The 12496-nt window shown below is 43.2% G+C and overlaps 1 protein-coding gene across 1 annotated transcript in view; it reads left to right on the top strand.

The window, feature by feature from the left end:
• Window positions 1-12263, top strand: part of LOC140468867 (multiple C2 and transmembrane domain-containing protein 2-like) — a 487492-nt gene extending 475229 nt beyond the window's left edge. The window contains exon 23 of the mRNA XM_072564927.1: window positions 5831-12263. Coding sequence (XP_072421028.1) covers window positions 5831-5899 — 69 coding nt within the window. The 3' untranslated portion in view covers window positions 5900-12263. The remainder of the gene's footprint in view (window positions 1-5830) is intronic.
• The last annotated feature ends 233 nt before the right edge of the window (window positions 12264-12496 follow it).

Raw genomic sequence — 12496 nt, forward strand, 5'->3', positions numbered from 1 at the left:
GTGCCATCTTGCCTTTACCAACAACGATGCCACCTTGACTCCACACACTGGGCCGATTTTGGAAATGCAAACACTGCTGAAGCTGCCAGGCATTGGGCTCAAACTCACCTCCCTCCGCCAACATTCACTGCCTTCACCACCTACCTACAGTGGCTGCAGTGTGTAGCATCAACAAGGTGGATTCACATAGCTCACTAATGCTCCTCTGACAGGACCCACCAAACCCACAGCCTCTACCTCAAAGGAGAAGGCAGCAGATGCACGGGAGCACCAGTACCTGGAGGGTGCCATCCAAACCACACACCAATCTGAGCTGGAATGATATCACTGTTCCTTCACACTCACTGGGTGTCAAGCTCCCTTCTTCAAAGCATTGTGGGTATACCCTGAGAACTGTGGCTGTTCAGGAAGGCAGCTCACCGTCACCTTTTCCAGGACAGTTAGGGGTGGGAACTTAATATCTGCCCAGCGCAGAGTACCCGGGGAGCATTTCAGGCTAGTGAGCTCTGAGCCCATCCACTCCATTCCACTTATCCTTTTTTCCTCCCTTTCGGGGGGGGGGGAGTCAAGTCCATGTTCCCGGTGGCGGAGGGAGGCAACTTTGGGCCCAATGCCCGGCAGCTTCAGCAGCATCTGCATTTCCGAGATCGGCCTGGTGCCATCTCAAGGTGGCATTGTTGTTGGTAGAGGCAAGATGGCACCGAAGAATAGCGACACAGTTTGGGCAGCACAGCAAAGGGTCTCAAGGCTGGCCGACTGCTTCATGCTGGTGGTGGTCTCAGAGCCAGGGTGGAAGAGCCCGGATCCAGTCTTAGGGCTTAACAAGGGCTGTGACAGAGCATGGAGCACAGAACATTACAGCTCAGTACAGGCCCTTCGGCCCTCGACGTTGCGCTGACGTGTGGAACCAAATGTTCTTCTACATTTATACTCTTATGTCTGGTTCATTTCTGTGTTTTAAAATGGTGCCAGAGAGTGGCAATATTATACACTTATCACTGCATTTGTAACAAGTACAGATAACAAATACACGTGACAATAAATAAATAAATCAGTCAATCAACAAATCCCTTGTTTTCAACCTTCATCTCACCAGCTTCCATATTCATTGGGTAGATGTTCTCCTGAGTGATGCCACCATTGGAAGCATCTTGCCCATCCCCTTCTTCATTCCAAAGGGGCACTTCCCTTGGCCTCATTCAGATCCACTCCTCAGTTATCGCTAACTGCCCCTCTCATTCCTCTGTGACCTTTCAATGCAAGTGCAGTAGATGCAAACCCAACCTTTTCCATGCTTCCCGCTCACCATCCAAGGACTAAGCATTCCTTCCAAAGTAGTGGTTTATTTGCCCTTCTCGTAATTTAGTATACTTGGTCACAATGTGGTCTCCTCTCCACGTTCAGACTGGGTGATCACTTTTTGTGCAGTACTTGCATTCACTCCACATGCAAGACCATGAGGTTCCTGTGGTTTCTCATTTTAATTCCTCACCTTTGTCCTACTCTGACATCTCTGTCCTCGGCCTGCTGCAGTCTCCCAGTGAATTGGAGTGGCTTGGAGGGGAATTTGCAGGGGGCGATGTTCCCATGTACCTGCTGCCCTTGTCCTTCGAGATTGAAGTGGTTGTGGGTTTGGAAGATGCTGTCTAAGGAACTTGTAGATAGTGCACACTCCTGCTTCCTAGTAAACATCGTTGGTGGAGGGGGTGATTGCTTGGGAATGTAACACCAGTCAAGCTTTTTCCTGGATGGTGTCAAGCTTCTTAAGTGCTTGTTGGAGCTGCACCCATCCAGGCCTTTGGAGAATATTCCATTCTACTCCTGACTTATGTCTTGTAGATGATAGACAGTCTTTGGGGAGTCAGGAGGTGAGTTACTTGCCACAGTATTCCTAGCCTCTGACCTGGTCTTGTTTATGTGGCGATTCCAGTTGAACTTCTGGTCAATTGTATCCCCCCAGAATGTTGATAATGGGGATTCAGTGGTGGTAACAGCATTGAAAGTCAAGAGGTGGTGGTTAGGTTGTCTGTTATTGGAGTCGGCATGGCATTTATGTAGCATGAATGTTACATGTCACTTCTCAGCCTAAGCCTGGATATTGTTCAGGATCAGGGTTAACCTTAAGGCTTTCCATAGGTATGTCAGGAATAAAAGAATGACGAGCGTTAAATTAGGGCCAATCAAGGATAATAGTGGAAAGTTGTGTGTGGAGTCAGAGGAGATAGGGGAAGCACTAAATAAATATTTTTCGACAGTGTTCACTATAGAAAATGAAAATGTTGGCGAGTAAGATACAGAGATACTTGCATGTAGACTAGAAGAGATTGAGGTTCACAAGGAAGAAGTATTAGAAATACTGCAGAGTGTGAAAATAGACAAGTCCCCTGGGCCGGATGAGATCTATCCTAGGATCCTCTGGGAAACAAGGGAAGAGATTGCCGAGCCTTTGGCATTGATCTTCAAATCATCATTGTGTACAGGAATAGTGCCTAATGGGTACAAAGGGTAGGTTGTGCCTAATGAATCTTATTGAGTTTCTTGACAAAGTGACCAAACAGGTAGATGAGAGTAAACCGGTTGATGTGGTGTATATGGATTTCAGCAAGGTGTTCGATAAGGTTCCCCACAGTAGGCTATTATACAAAATGCGGAGGAATGGGATTGTGGGAGACATAGCAGTTTGGATCAGTAATTGGCTTGCTGAAAGAAAACAGAGGGTTGTAGTTGATGGAACATGTTCATCTTGGTGTCCAGTTACTAGCGGCGTACCGCAAGGGTTGGTGTTAGGTCCATTGCTGTTCGTCATTTTTATAAATGACCTGGTTGAGGGCTTAGAAAGGTGGGTTAGTAAATTTGCGGATGACACTCAGGTCGGTGGAATTGTGGATAGTGACGAAGGATGTAGTAGGTTGCAGAGAGACATAGATAGGATGCAGAGCTGGGCTGAGAGGTGGCAAATAGAGTTTAATGTGGACAAGTGTGAGGTGGTACACTTTGGACGGAGTAATCGGAATGCAAAGTACTGGGCTAATGGTAAGATTCTTGGGAGTGCAGATGAGCAGCGAGATCTCGGTGTCCATGTACACAGATCCCTGAAAGTTGCCACCAGATTGACAGGGTTGTTAAGAAGGCATACAGTGTTTTGGCCTTTATTAATAGAGGGATTGAGTTCCGGAACCAGCAGGTTATGCTGCAGCTGTACAAAGCTCCAGTACAGCCACTTGGAGTGTTGTGTCCAGTTCTGGTCACCGCATTATAAGAAGGATGTGGAAGCTTTGGAAAGGGTGCAGAGGAGATTTACTAGGATGTTGCCTGGTATGGAAGGAATGTCTTACAAGGAAAGGCTGAGGGCCTTGAGGCTGTTCTCGTTGGAGAGAAGAAGGTTGAGAGGTGACTTAATAGAGACATACAAGACAATCCGAAGGTTAGATAGGGTGGACAGGGAGAGCCTTTTTCCAAGAATGGGGATGGCAAACACGAGAGGACACAACTTTAAAGTGAGGGGAGATAGGTATAAGACAGATATCAGAGGTAGTTTCTTTACTCAAAGAGTAGTAAGGGTATGGAATGCTTTGCCTGCAACGGTAGTAGATTCGCCAAGTTTAAGTGCATTTAAGTCGTCATTGGACAGGCATATGGACGTACGTGGAATAGTGTAGGTGGGATGGGCTTCAGATTAGTATGACAGGGCGGCACAACATCGAGGGCCGAAGGGCCTGTACTGCACTACAATGTTCTAATTTCTATGTTATTGTATGTGAACATGGACTGCTTCACTTTTGGAGCAGTTGTGAGTGGTGCTGAACATTATACAATCATTGACAAACATCTCCACTTCTGAGCTTATGAAGGAGGGAAGGTCATTGATGAAGCAGCTGAAGATGGTTGGGCCTAGGGCACTACCCTGAGGAACTCCTGCACAGATGACCTAGAGTTGAGGTAACTAACCTTGAACAATAATAAATATCTTCCTATATGCCAGGTATGACTTCAACCACTGGGAAGTTTTCCCTCTGATTCCTATTAATTCCAGTTTGACAGGGCTCCTTAATGCCACACACATAGTCAAATACAGGCTTGATGTCAAGGGCTGTCACTTTCCCGTCACCTCTGGAATTCAGGTCTTTTATCCCTGTTTGAACCAAAGCTATAATAAGGTCAGGAGCTGAGCGGCCCTGGCAGAGCCCAAACTGGGCATCACTGAGCAGGTTATTGCTGAGCAGGTGCTGCTTGATAGCACTGTTGATGAGACCTTCCATCACTTTACTGATGATCGAGAGTAGATTGATGGTGTAGCAATTGATTGGGTTTGATTTGTTCTGCTTTTTGTCTACTGGACACACTTGGGTAATTTTCTGCATTGTGGAGGAGATACCTGTGTTATAGCTATACTGGACTATACTTGATTAAGAGTTCTGGAGCATAAGTCTTCAGTACTATTGACAACCGGAAAGTTGTCAGGACCCATAGCTTTTGTAGTATCCAGCACCTCCAACCTTTCCTTGATTTCCCATGGAGTGAATTGAATTGGACACTGAGGACCTCTGGAGAAGGCCGACATGGATTATCCACTGGGTACTTCTGGCTGTAGACTGTTGTGATTGCTTCAGCCTTGTGTTTTGTACTGATATGCTGGCTCTTCCATCATTGAGGATGAGGATGAGGGTGTCTTTCATTTGTCCCGATAAGTGCAAGTTGAACACATTTGAGAACTGTACACAGTGTGTGATTGGCAGTGACTATATCTTAGGTCAGTGAGGTAATATGCCACCTAACCATTCTGGCCAGCCCATTCTAAATAAAGTTTAATGCTTGGTCTGAGACTGGGGTCACAAAGAAAGACAGCTTCATACCTCAATTGACATTAGTCACCAAGTACAACCTCATCCTGCAACATAGGTTGGAGGATTTGAGCTATGGGGAGAGGCTGAACAGGCTGGGGCTGTTTTCCCTGGAGCGCCGGAGGCTGAGGGGTGACGTTATAGACCTTTACAAAATTATGAGGGCATGGATAGGATAAATAGACAAAAGTCTTTTCCCTGGGGTCAGGGAGTCCAGAACTAGAGGGCATAGGTTTAGGGTGAGAGGGGAAATATATAAAAGGGACCTAAGGGACAACTTTTTCACGCAGAGGTTGGTTCGTGTATGGAATGAACTGCCAGAGGAAGTGGTGGAGGCTGGTACAATTGCAACATTTAAAAGGCATTTGGATGGGTATATGAATAGGAAGGGTTTGGAGGGATATGGACCTGGTGCTGGCAGGTAGGACTAGATTGGGTTGGGATATCTGGTTGGCATGGACCGAAGGGTCTGTTTCCATTCTGTACATCTCTATGAGTCTATGACTGCAAACCGTTTCAATAGTCTGACTTTCCCTTCCTGTATGGGGTCAGATTCCCCTTATGGCTGATCTATGAGCCAGGTTACATCCATGTGACTGGAAGAAAAGCTCAGCGCACAGATTGAGAAAAACATGACCACAAAAAGCAAAGACAGGTTAACAGAATGGGATGTTATGTTGAACGCAGACATTGAACGTAGCAGCTATTGTGTTAAACTGCTGACCAACTGTGGATTTTTCCAAATATTGTAGGCTGCATCAAAATTAGGCCGGGCCACAGGCAGGCAACTTAGATCTGCATCTACAATCCAAACATGAGTCAAGTCTTCCTGTGTGCAATTAATAGCCTATGCTTTCTGACCTTGAAACTGATTAATTACCTTTGAACCCTCCTGAAGTTTCCTTTGGGCTTTCCTCAGGGAGCCATTAGGTAGCATACCGAGGATTGGAGATACCTAACTGGAACGTGACATGTGTTTGTTTTAACAGGTGCAGCATGCCGAGCTGAAAATGAGCAATGGCCTGACTCCTGTTAAGAAGAAAAAAGGCAATTCATAACTCGTGGAGTAAGATGAAGGCGCTGATATCTTGATTGTTCGACTGAGAGCTCCCATTTTGAACTGTCCGCTGTCAAGCTTGTTGTCTGCGTGGGTCTGGGTGTCTATCTTATTCAGCCGAGATCTAAAAATGACTTTTGTTTCATTCAGTGGAAATATGTGCAATATTTTGAGTTTGACATATGATTTGAATTTAAGATATCTGGGTCAATTTGAGGTCTCTTACGCTATTTTGCCTTCAGTGGGTATTATTTTGCCCCTTATGTTCTGAAACCTTGGGATTAGTATGTGTTTCTGCTGCTTGTCAGTATTCTGACAGAGTGCCCACCTTTTGATCACCCTGCAGATTTTTGTTCTGTGAACTCAGGTGAGTTCTTTAAAAGACAGCCTGGCATCAGTGCACCAGATTCCAGCCCAGGTAGGGAAAGCAGCAACCTACCTCCCTCATTGTGAACATTTCAGGAAAACAAAAATCCACACTGTCCCTGTTTATTCTCTTGGTGTGACATGATTCTTTTTGAGTAAATTTTAGACCAATCTGTTTTTTTACCCCCTTTCTTCCAAACAGGCTATCAATTTGTTGATCACCTGTTTTGTGCTGCTGCCAAAGACCAGTTTCACTCCCCGTTTGCTTTCCTGTTACTTTCCTGCTCATTTCTTTGGCTGCATCTCTCCCTTTTATCTCAAGTATCATGAACTAAGTTTTGGCCCCATCAATTCCACCTCGCAGTGAACAAAGCTTCAATGTAGAATGGACGCAATGGTTGGACTTTCTCTTGCTTTGAAATCTTCCTAAATCTTTCACTATATAAAAGACAAGTTATCGTACTTGGCCAGATTGGAAGCTGCCAGCGTGATTTCAATGGCAATTTTGTGGGTTTGTGTCAAGTCTGGGACTCTTGTGTACTGGCTGTGGTCAGATGGGAACCATAGGTACATTAATTTACGCTGCTGCCAGTTTCAAACCCTGCCTATTTTCCCTTATCTCCTCCTGCTCGTTTCTTTTTAACCAGTCCATCCAGTGCATTCCTTAGATGAACTCGGAATAATCCATACCCCCAGAAGATCGCCACGCATTCAGAGCCTGGGCAGGAGAGCCGTTAGGAACGAAGTGTGGAAATGAATAACCATGTTACAGAGGGGCATTTGGAAAAGCACCAGCAAGGAATTGGAACCACAGATATGTGGAACAGAATTGCAACACACTGGTATCTTCAGGCTTTGCTCAGTGCCATGTGCAATTCTGTCAGCTTCAAAAGTAACTCCATTGCATTGAATTTCTTAAACAGCAGAGGAACAAAGATACAATATGAAGCATTAACACTTTTTCTTCTTTGTTCATAGCATGTGGGCATTACTGGCTGGGTGAGCATTAATTGTCTATCCCTAATTCCCCATAGGTCAGTTAGGATTAAGCCACATTTCTATGGCCCTAGAGTCATATGTAGGCCAGACCAGGTAAGGCTGGCAGATTTTCATCCCCAAAGGACATTAATCAGGGGTTTTACCAGTGACAGTGGTTACCATTAGGCTATTTTTTAATCGCAGATTATTTCATTAAATTTGTATTTTGTCACTTGGCATGATGGGATTCAGTGTCCCGAGAGCATTATCTTTGGGTTTTGGCTTATTAATCTGAATTACTAAGACATTACCACTATGTCACTTCCAACTGTTTCTAATTACATTTTCTTAAAGCTGCTTAAACATTTCTGTCCAGGAATCTGCAGCTTGTTACATTAGCAACTGCATTGGGTAACTTACCAAAAGCTTTGCAGTGCTTTAGTTTTCATACACAGTACAAGAGCTCTGCAGAACCTTTGTGGATGAAGTGTATAGTTGGTCATACTGATGGCCGCCTTAACGATTCAGTTACTCACTTTCTGAATGAATGAATTCAAAAGCCAGGAGGCTTACAGCTGTGAATAGGAATTGAGTTGCCAAGTGGCTGTTAACTAATGATTTACAAGCTATTTATTTGCATTATAAACATTTTTTTGCTCTTGGTTATAAGACTGTTTGAAGTGTCTGAAGAATGTTTGGTTAACATAGACACCCTTAAGTAAGGTTCTTGGCTCCAGTTCTGTAAGGGAAAGGAAAGGTTTCCAAATGGAATGACAGAAAAAGAGTAGCAGAGATGCTGTGGCTCTTTGTATATGTGACTATTTAAAAAGTCAACCTCCTCGCTCTCACTTTAAAAGGGCAGTATGGATTTGTTCCGCGCTCTGGTTTTAACTCCTCCTGCCTGGCAGGAACTGGTTGAGACAGTCTCACAAGGCTAGTAGTTGAAATGAGGGCAGTCACTTTGCTTCTGTGACTCTGCTGTCTTCCCATCATGTCTCTATATTAGTCCTGCCTGGTAGAGGATGAGACGGGACACCAGGACACAGGAGTCCTGCAATGCACTTCAGGTCACAGTGCAGTCACCATAGCAAAACATTTGCCATCTATTATCTAAATGGCACTTCAGACTGTTCCCTATGCCCAGTGTTTGTTATCCATATATTGACAGAAGAAACCCCATTCCCTTTTCCATTTTTGGAACTTGGTGGAGAATTAAACTTGGACAATATAAGTATTGAAACCTAGGAGTTACTATTTCAAGAAGCTCAGAGTTTATAGAGTGATTATCACAGAAATGTTTCAGTACAGCATGAGGCGATTCTGGTCCATGTGTCTGTACTGAGTATTTTAGCTCAGTGCCAGCCTTCTGTCTTTTCCTTGAACACTGTTTCTGTGTAAATAACCATCTGATGCCCCCTCGAGTGCCTCAGTTGAATCTGTCTCTACTACATTTCCAGGCAATGCATTCCGGACTGTAACTACTTGCTTTGAGAAAAATGTTTTTCCTCACTCAGTCTTTTGGAAAACACTTTGAAACTGTGCTGTCTGGTCCTTGAGCCATTTGCAAATGAGAACGGTTTCTCCCTATCCACTCTATCCAGTTTTCACCACATAATTTGTTTAAAAACATCTATCAGACCTCTTATTAGCATTCTCCTCTCCATGAAAAATGCTCTCAACTTCTCCAATTTTTCCTCAAAACTGAAGTTTTCCATCGCTAGAACCATTCTTGTAAAACTTTATATTCTGTCAATGAATTCACATTCTTCTGATAGTGGGGACCCAAACTCTGCACAGTACTCTCTGTGAGGTCATAGAGTCACATAGATGACCTGCATGGAAACAGACCCTTCGGATCAACTCGTCCAGGCCAACCAGATATTCTAAATTAATCTAGTCACATTTGCCAGCCTTTGGCCCTTTGGCTGGGTTCGATTCCAGCCTCGGGTGACTGTCTGTATGGAGTTTGCACATTCTCCCCGTGTCTGTGTGGTTTTCATCCACGTGCTCTGGTTTCCTCCCACAATCCAAAGATGTGCAGGTTAGGTGAATTGACCATGCTAAATTGCCCATAGTGTTCAAGGATGTATAGATTAGGTGCATTTGTCAGGGGTAAATGTAGAGTAATAGGATAGGGGAATGAGTCTGGGTGGGATGCTCTTCAGAGGGCCGGTCTGGACTTTTTTGACCAAAGGGCTTGTTTCCACACTGTAGGGATTCTAAGATCACCCCTTAGCCTCTGACACTCCAGAGAAAATAGACCCAGTTTATTCAGTATCTCCCTATCATTTAAACCCTCCAACTCTGGCAAAACCCTTGTAAATGTATTCTGAATCCTTTCAAGTTTAACGATGTCTTTCCTATAGCAGGGAGACCAGAATTGAATGCAGCATTCCAAAAGTGGCCTAACCAATCTCCTGACCAGCTGCAACATGACCTCTCAACTCCTATACTCACAGCACTGACCAATAAAGGCAAACATCTTCTTCACAAACCTGTCTACCTGTGACTCCACTTTCAAGAAACTATGAACCTGCGTCCCAAGGTCTCTTTGTCTGGCAACACTCCTCAAGACCTTACCATTAGGTGTATAAGTTTTGCCCCCAAACGGTGTTTTCTATAAGTTCACCAGAGCCTTCCTGTTCATGAACAATATGCACTTATTTATGCAGCCTAGGGTACTTGATGCTTTATCAACTGTTCTATGTACCTATTCTGCTATCTTTAATAGTTTACGTATACATGCATCCAGCTCTCTCCGATCCTGCACACCCTTTAGAATAGTAATCTTTTACTTTATGCTCTCTCTGTGTACTTTGTACTTCATACTTTTCTGCTTTGGACTTCATCTGCTACCCATCAGCCCACTACACCAACTTGTCAATGTCCTTTTGGAAGTATACATTGAGTTCACACAGATTACAATTTGAGTCCAGCCACTGCTTGAGTTCTGACACCCAGAGTTTAAACTTGTGTAGCTGATGACACTTCCTGCATATAGGCATTCCACTTGGTTAAGCTGCCCTACTCTAACTTAATTTTACCATTTTGTAGTAATATTAAGTAAAACTGAAGATTTGCAGAAAGTACAACATTCTTTGTAATTTAAAACAAAAACTCTTGAAAAAAAATTATTGGAAATTTAAACAGTGTTGAACAGTAATTTTACAACAACCAATTAACTCTTAGCTACCTGTGACGTTCGCTCCCTTCCCCTCTCTCCTGCTGTTTAAGGTCTGGTGATTGTCTCTGGATCCTATTACTCTCCCACTCAGTTAGCCATTGTGCTCAGCTGAAACATAGTGGGTTCAGGCCAGGAACCTGTTTTATCTTCTACTCCATTGACTTCACACAGGGTGCACTCATTAGCTATATCCAGAGTAAAGATTCAACTCCCTTTACAGTCACAAGTTTGAAAGCCAGCCAACTCTTCATTATTCAGTTGGATAACAGTAAGCCAAATTATCATCTCTCTGTAGTTTCATAAGGAGAATTAAAATAATTCAGAGCAAATGAGGAAAAAAATGCTTTCAAAATACCTTTGGGTGATTTCTACCCCATGTTTTGCTTGCACCAATGCCATGAAGGTCATTGTTGAACTCCTGGAGATCCCAAGACCACCGCAGAAAGATTAGCAATCTGCAAGCATTGTATAAGGCTCTTGATCAGGTATCGTGTTAATCTGAGCATCTGCTCCCTATTTCACATCCCTCCATGCCTGACCTCTCCCTAGCTAAATTCCTCCAAACCCAAAACCCTCTGAACTAACTACTGTCATCTAATTCTGGACTCTGGTACATGTTGGGTATTAAGCGCTTTAAATTAGTGGCTGTGGGGCTCAAAATCTGGAATGTATTTCCTCCACCCCGCTATCGCTTGTTCTCTCCTTTAACACTTGATGTGATAATGATTCCAAACCAGTCAGTCAGTGTATCTTTAAGGGAGTTACTTAACATCACAACATGTGTCACTCTAGTATAACAGTCCTTGTTTTCAATCACTCTCAGTGCAATGGAGTCAGCGTAGTGTGTTCAGTCAGTCAATTATTTATGTGTATATGTAATATACAAGTAATAGTCAGTAACCAACCTGTGTAAATTTGAAATATCATACAAGTGTAAATAGTTAGTGTTGTTAATAAACTTGAAGACACTTGCCTCAATATAATCCAGTCTTTGTTATATGTTGTGTGAGCTCATATATAGGGAAGCACTCGGACTATATCAAACTGGCAGCAATGTTTGACCCAAAAAAACCTTTTTGTTGATCTAATAACTCCTTCTGTGATTCAGAATCATATTTTATTTCATACCATTCCCGTGAATCGCTTTGATATATTTAGTTGTGTTAAACATGCTTTTGTACTTACAAGTGGTGTCGTTTTCCATTTTCACTCAAATTTTGCAGTTATAGAAAATGAGGACGAAGTGGCGGTTTGACTGACTGCCACTCAGTCAGATAACGAAGAGTTGGGTTGTTGGATGAAAGGTGAAGCACATATTGATGAATGTTTTGGGCAGTTCAGAGGCGGGTGTGTTGGAGAAAGGTCACTGGGCACACTCATCGCTTGGTAAATCACATTTAAATACCCTCATGATCAGGTCTCACAGGAGCTGAAACATATGAACATAAGAACATTAAAAGTCACACTATCAATAGGTTCATTTTTAACTTTGCAAAGTAACCGACTACCATACCTCAGTTTTTCTAGAAGATATTATGTAGTTCTTAAAGAAAAATTGAACGTCAAGTTATTCAACAGTAGTGGATGGACAATGGTTAAATTGATTATTTTTGTGATAAGTCAGTTCCACCTCATATTACCACCATTAAATATCCTCAAGAGTATCTCCTATAATAAAATTTCTAAAAATAAACTACACTTTAAAACTCTGTCTGATTTAATCGTGTAAACTTTCTCGTTTACACTATACAATTGAATGAGCGGAAATGCAGAAGGTGAAATTGCTCGACAGCCAAAGGGGTATTTCGAAGCATGGTCATTGTTGTAATGCAACAACTCCGACAGCGAACTTGTGCACAGCAAGCTCCCACAGATAGGAAAATAATAAGTAGTTTATTTAATGCTGATTGAGAGAAATATTGGCCAGGTTACCGGGGATAACTCCTCTTTGAAATTGTACCATAGGATCTTATACATTCCTGATGAAGACGTTATGCTCAAAATGCCGACTCTCCTGCCCCACGGATACTGCCTGACCTGCTGTGCTGCAAATTACTCAGTACTGATCGT

The sequence above is a fragment of the Chiloscyllium punctatum genome, chromosome 48 (genome assembly GCF_047496795.1).
Source record: "Chiloscyllium punctatum isolate Juve2018m chromosome 48, sChiPun1.3, whole genome shotgun sequence".
Lineage (NCBI taxonomy): Eukaryota > Metazoa > Chordata > Chondrichthyes > Orectolobiformes > Hemiscylliidae > Chiloscyllium > Chiloscyllium punctatum.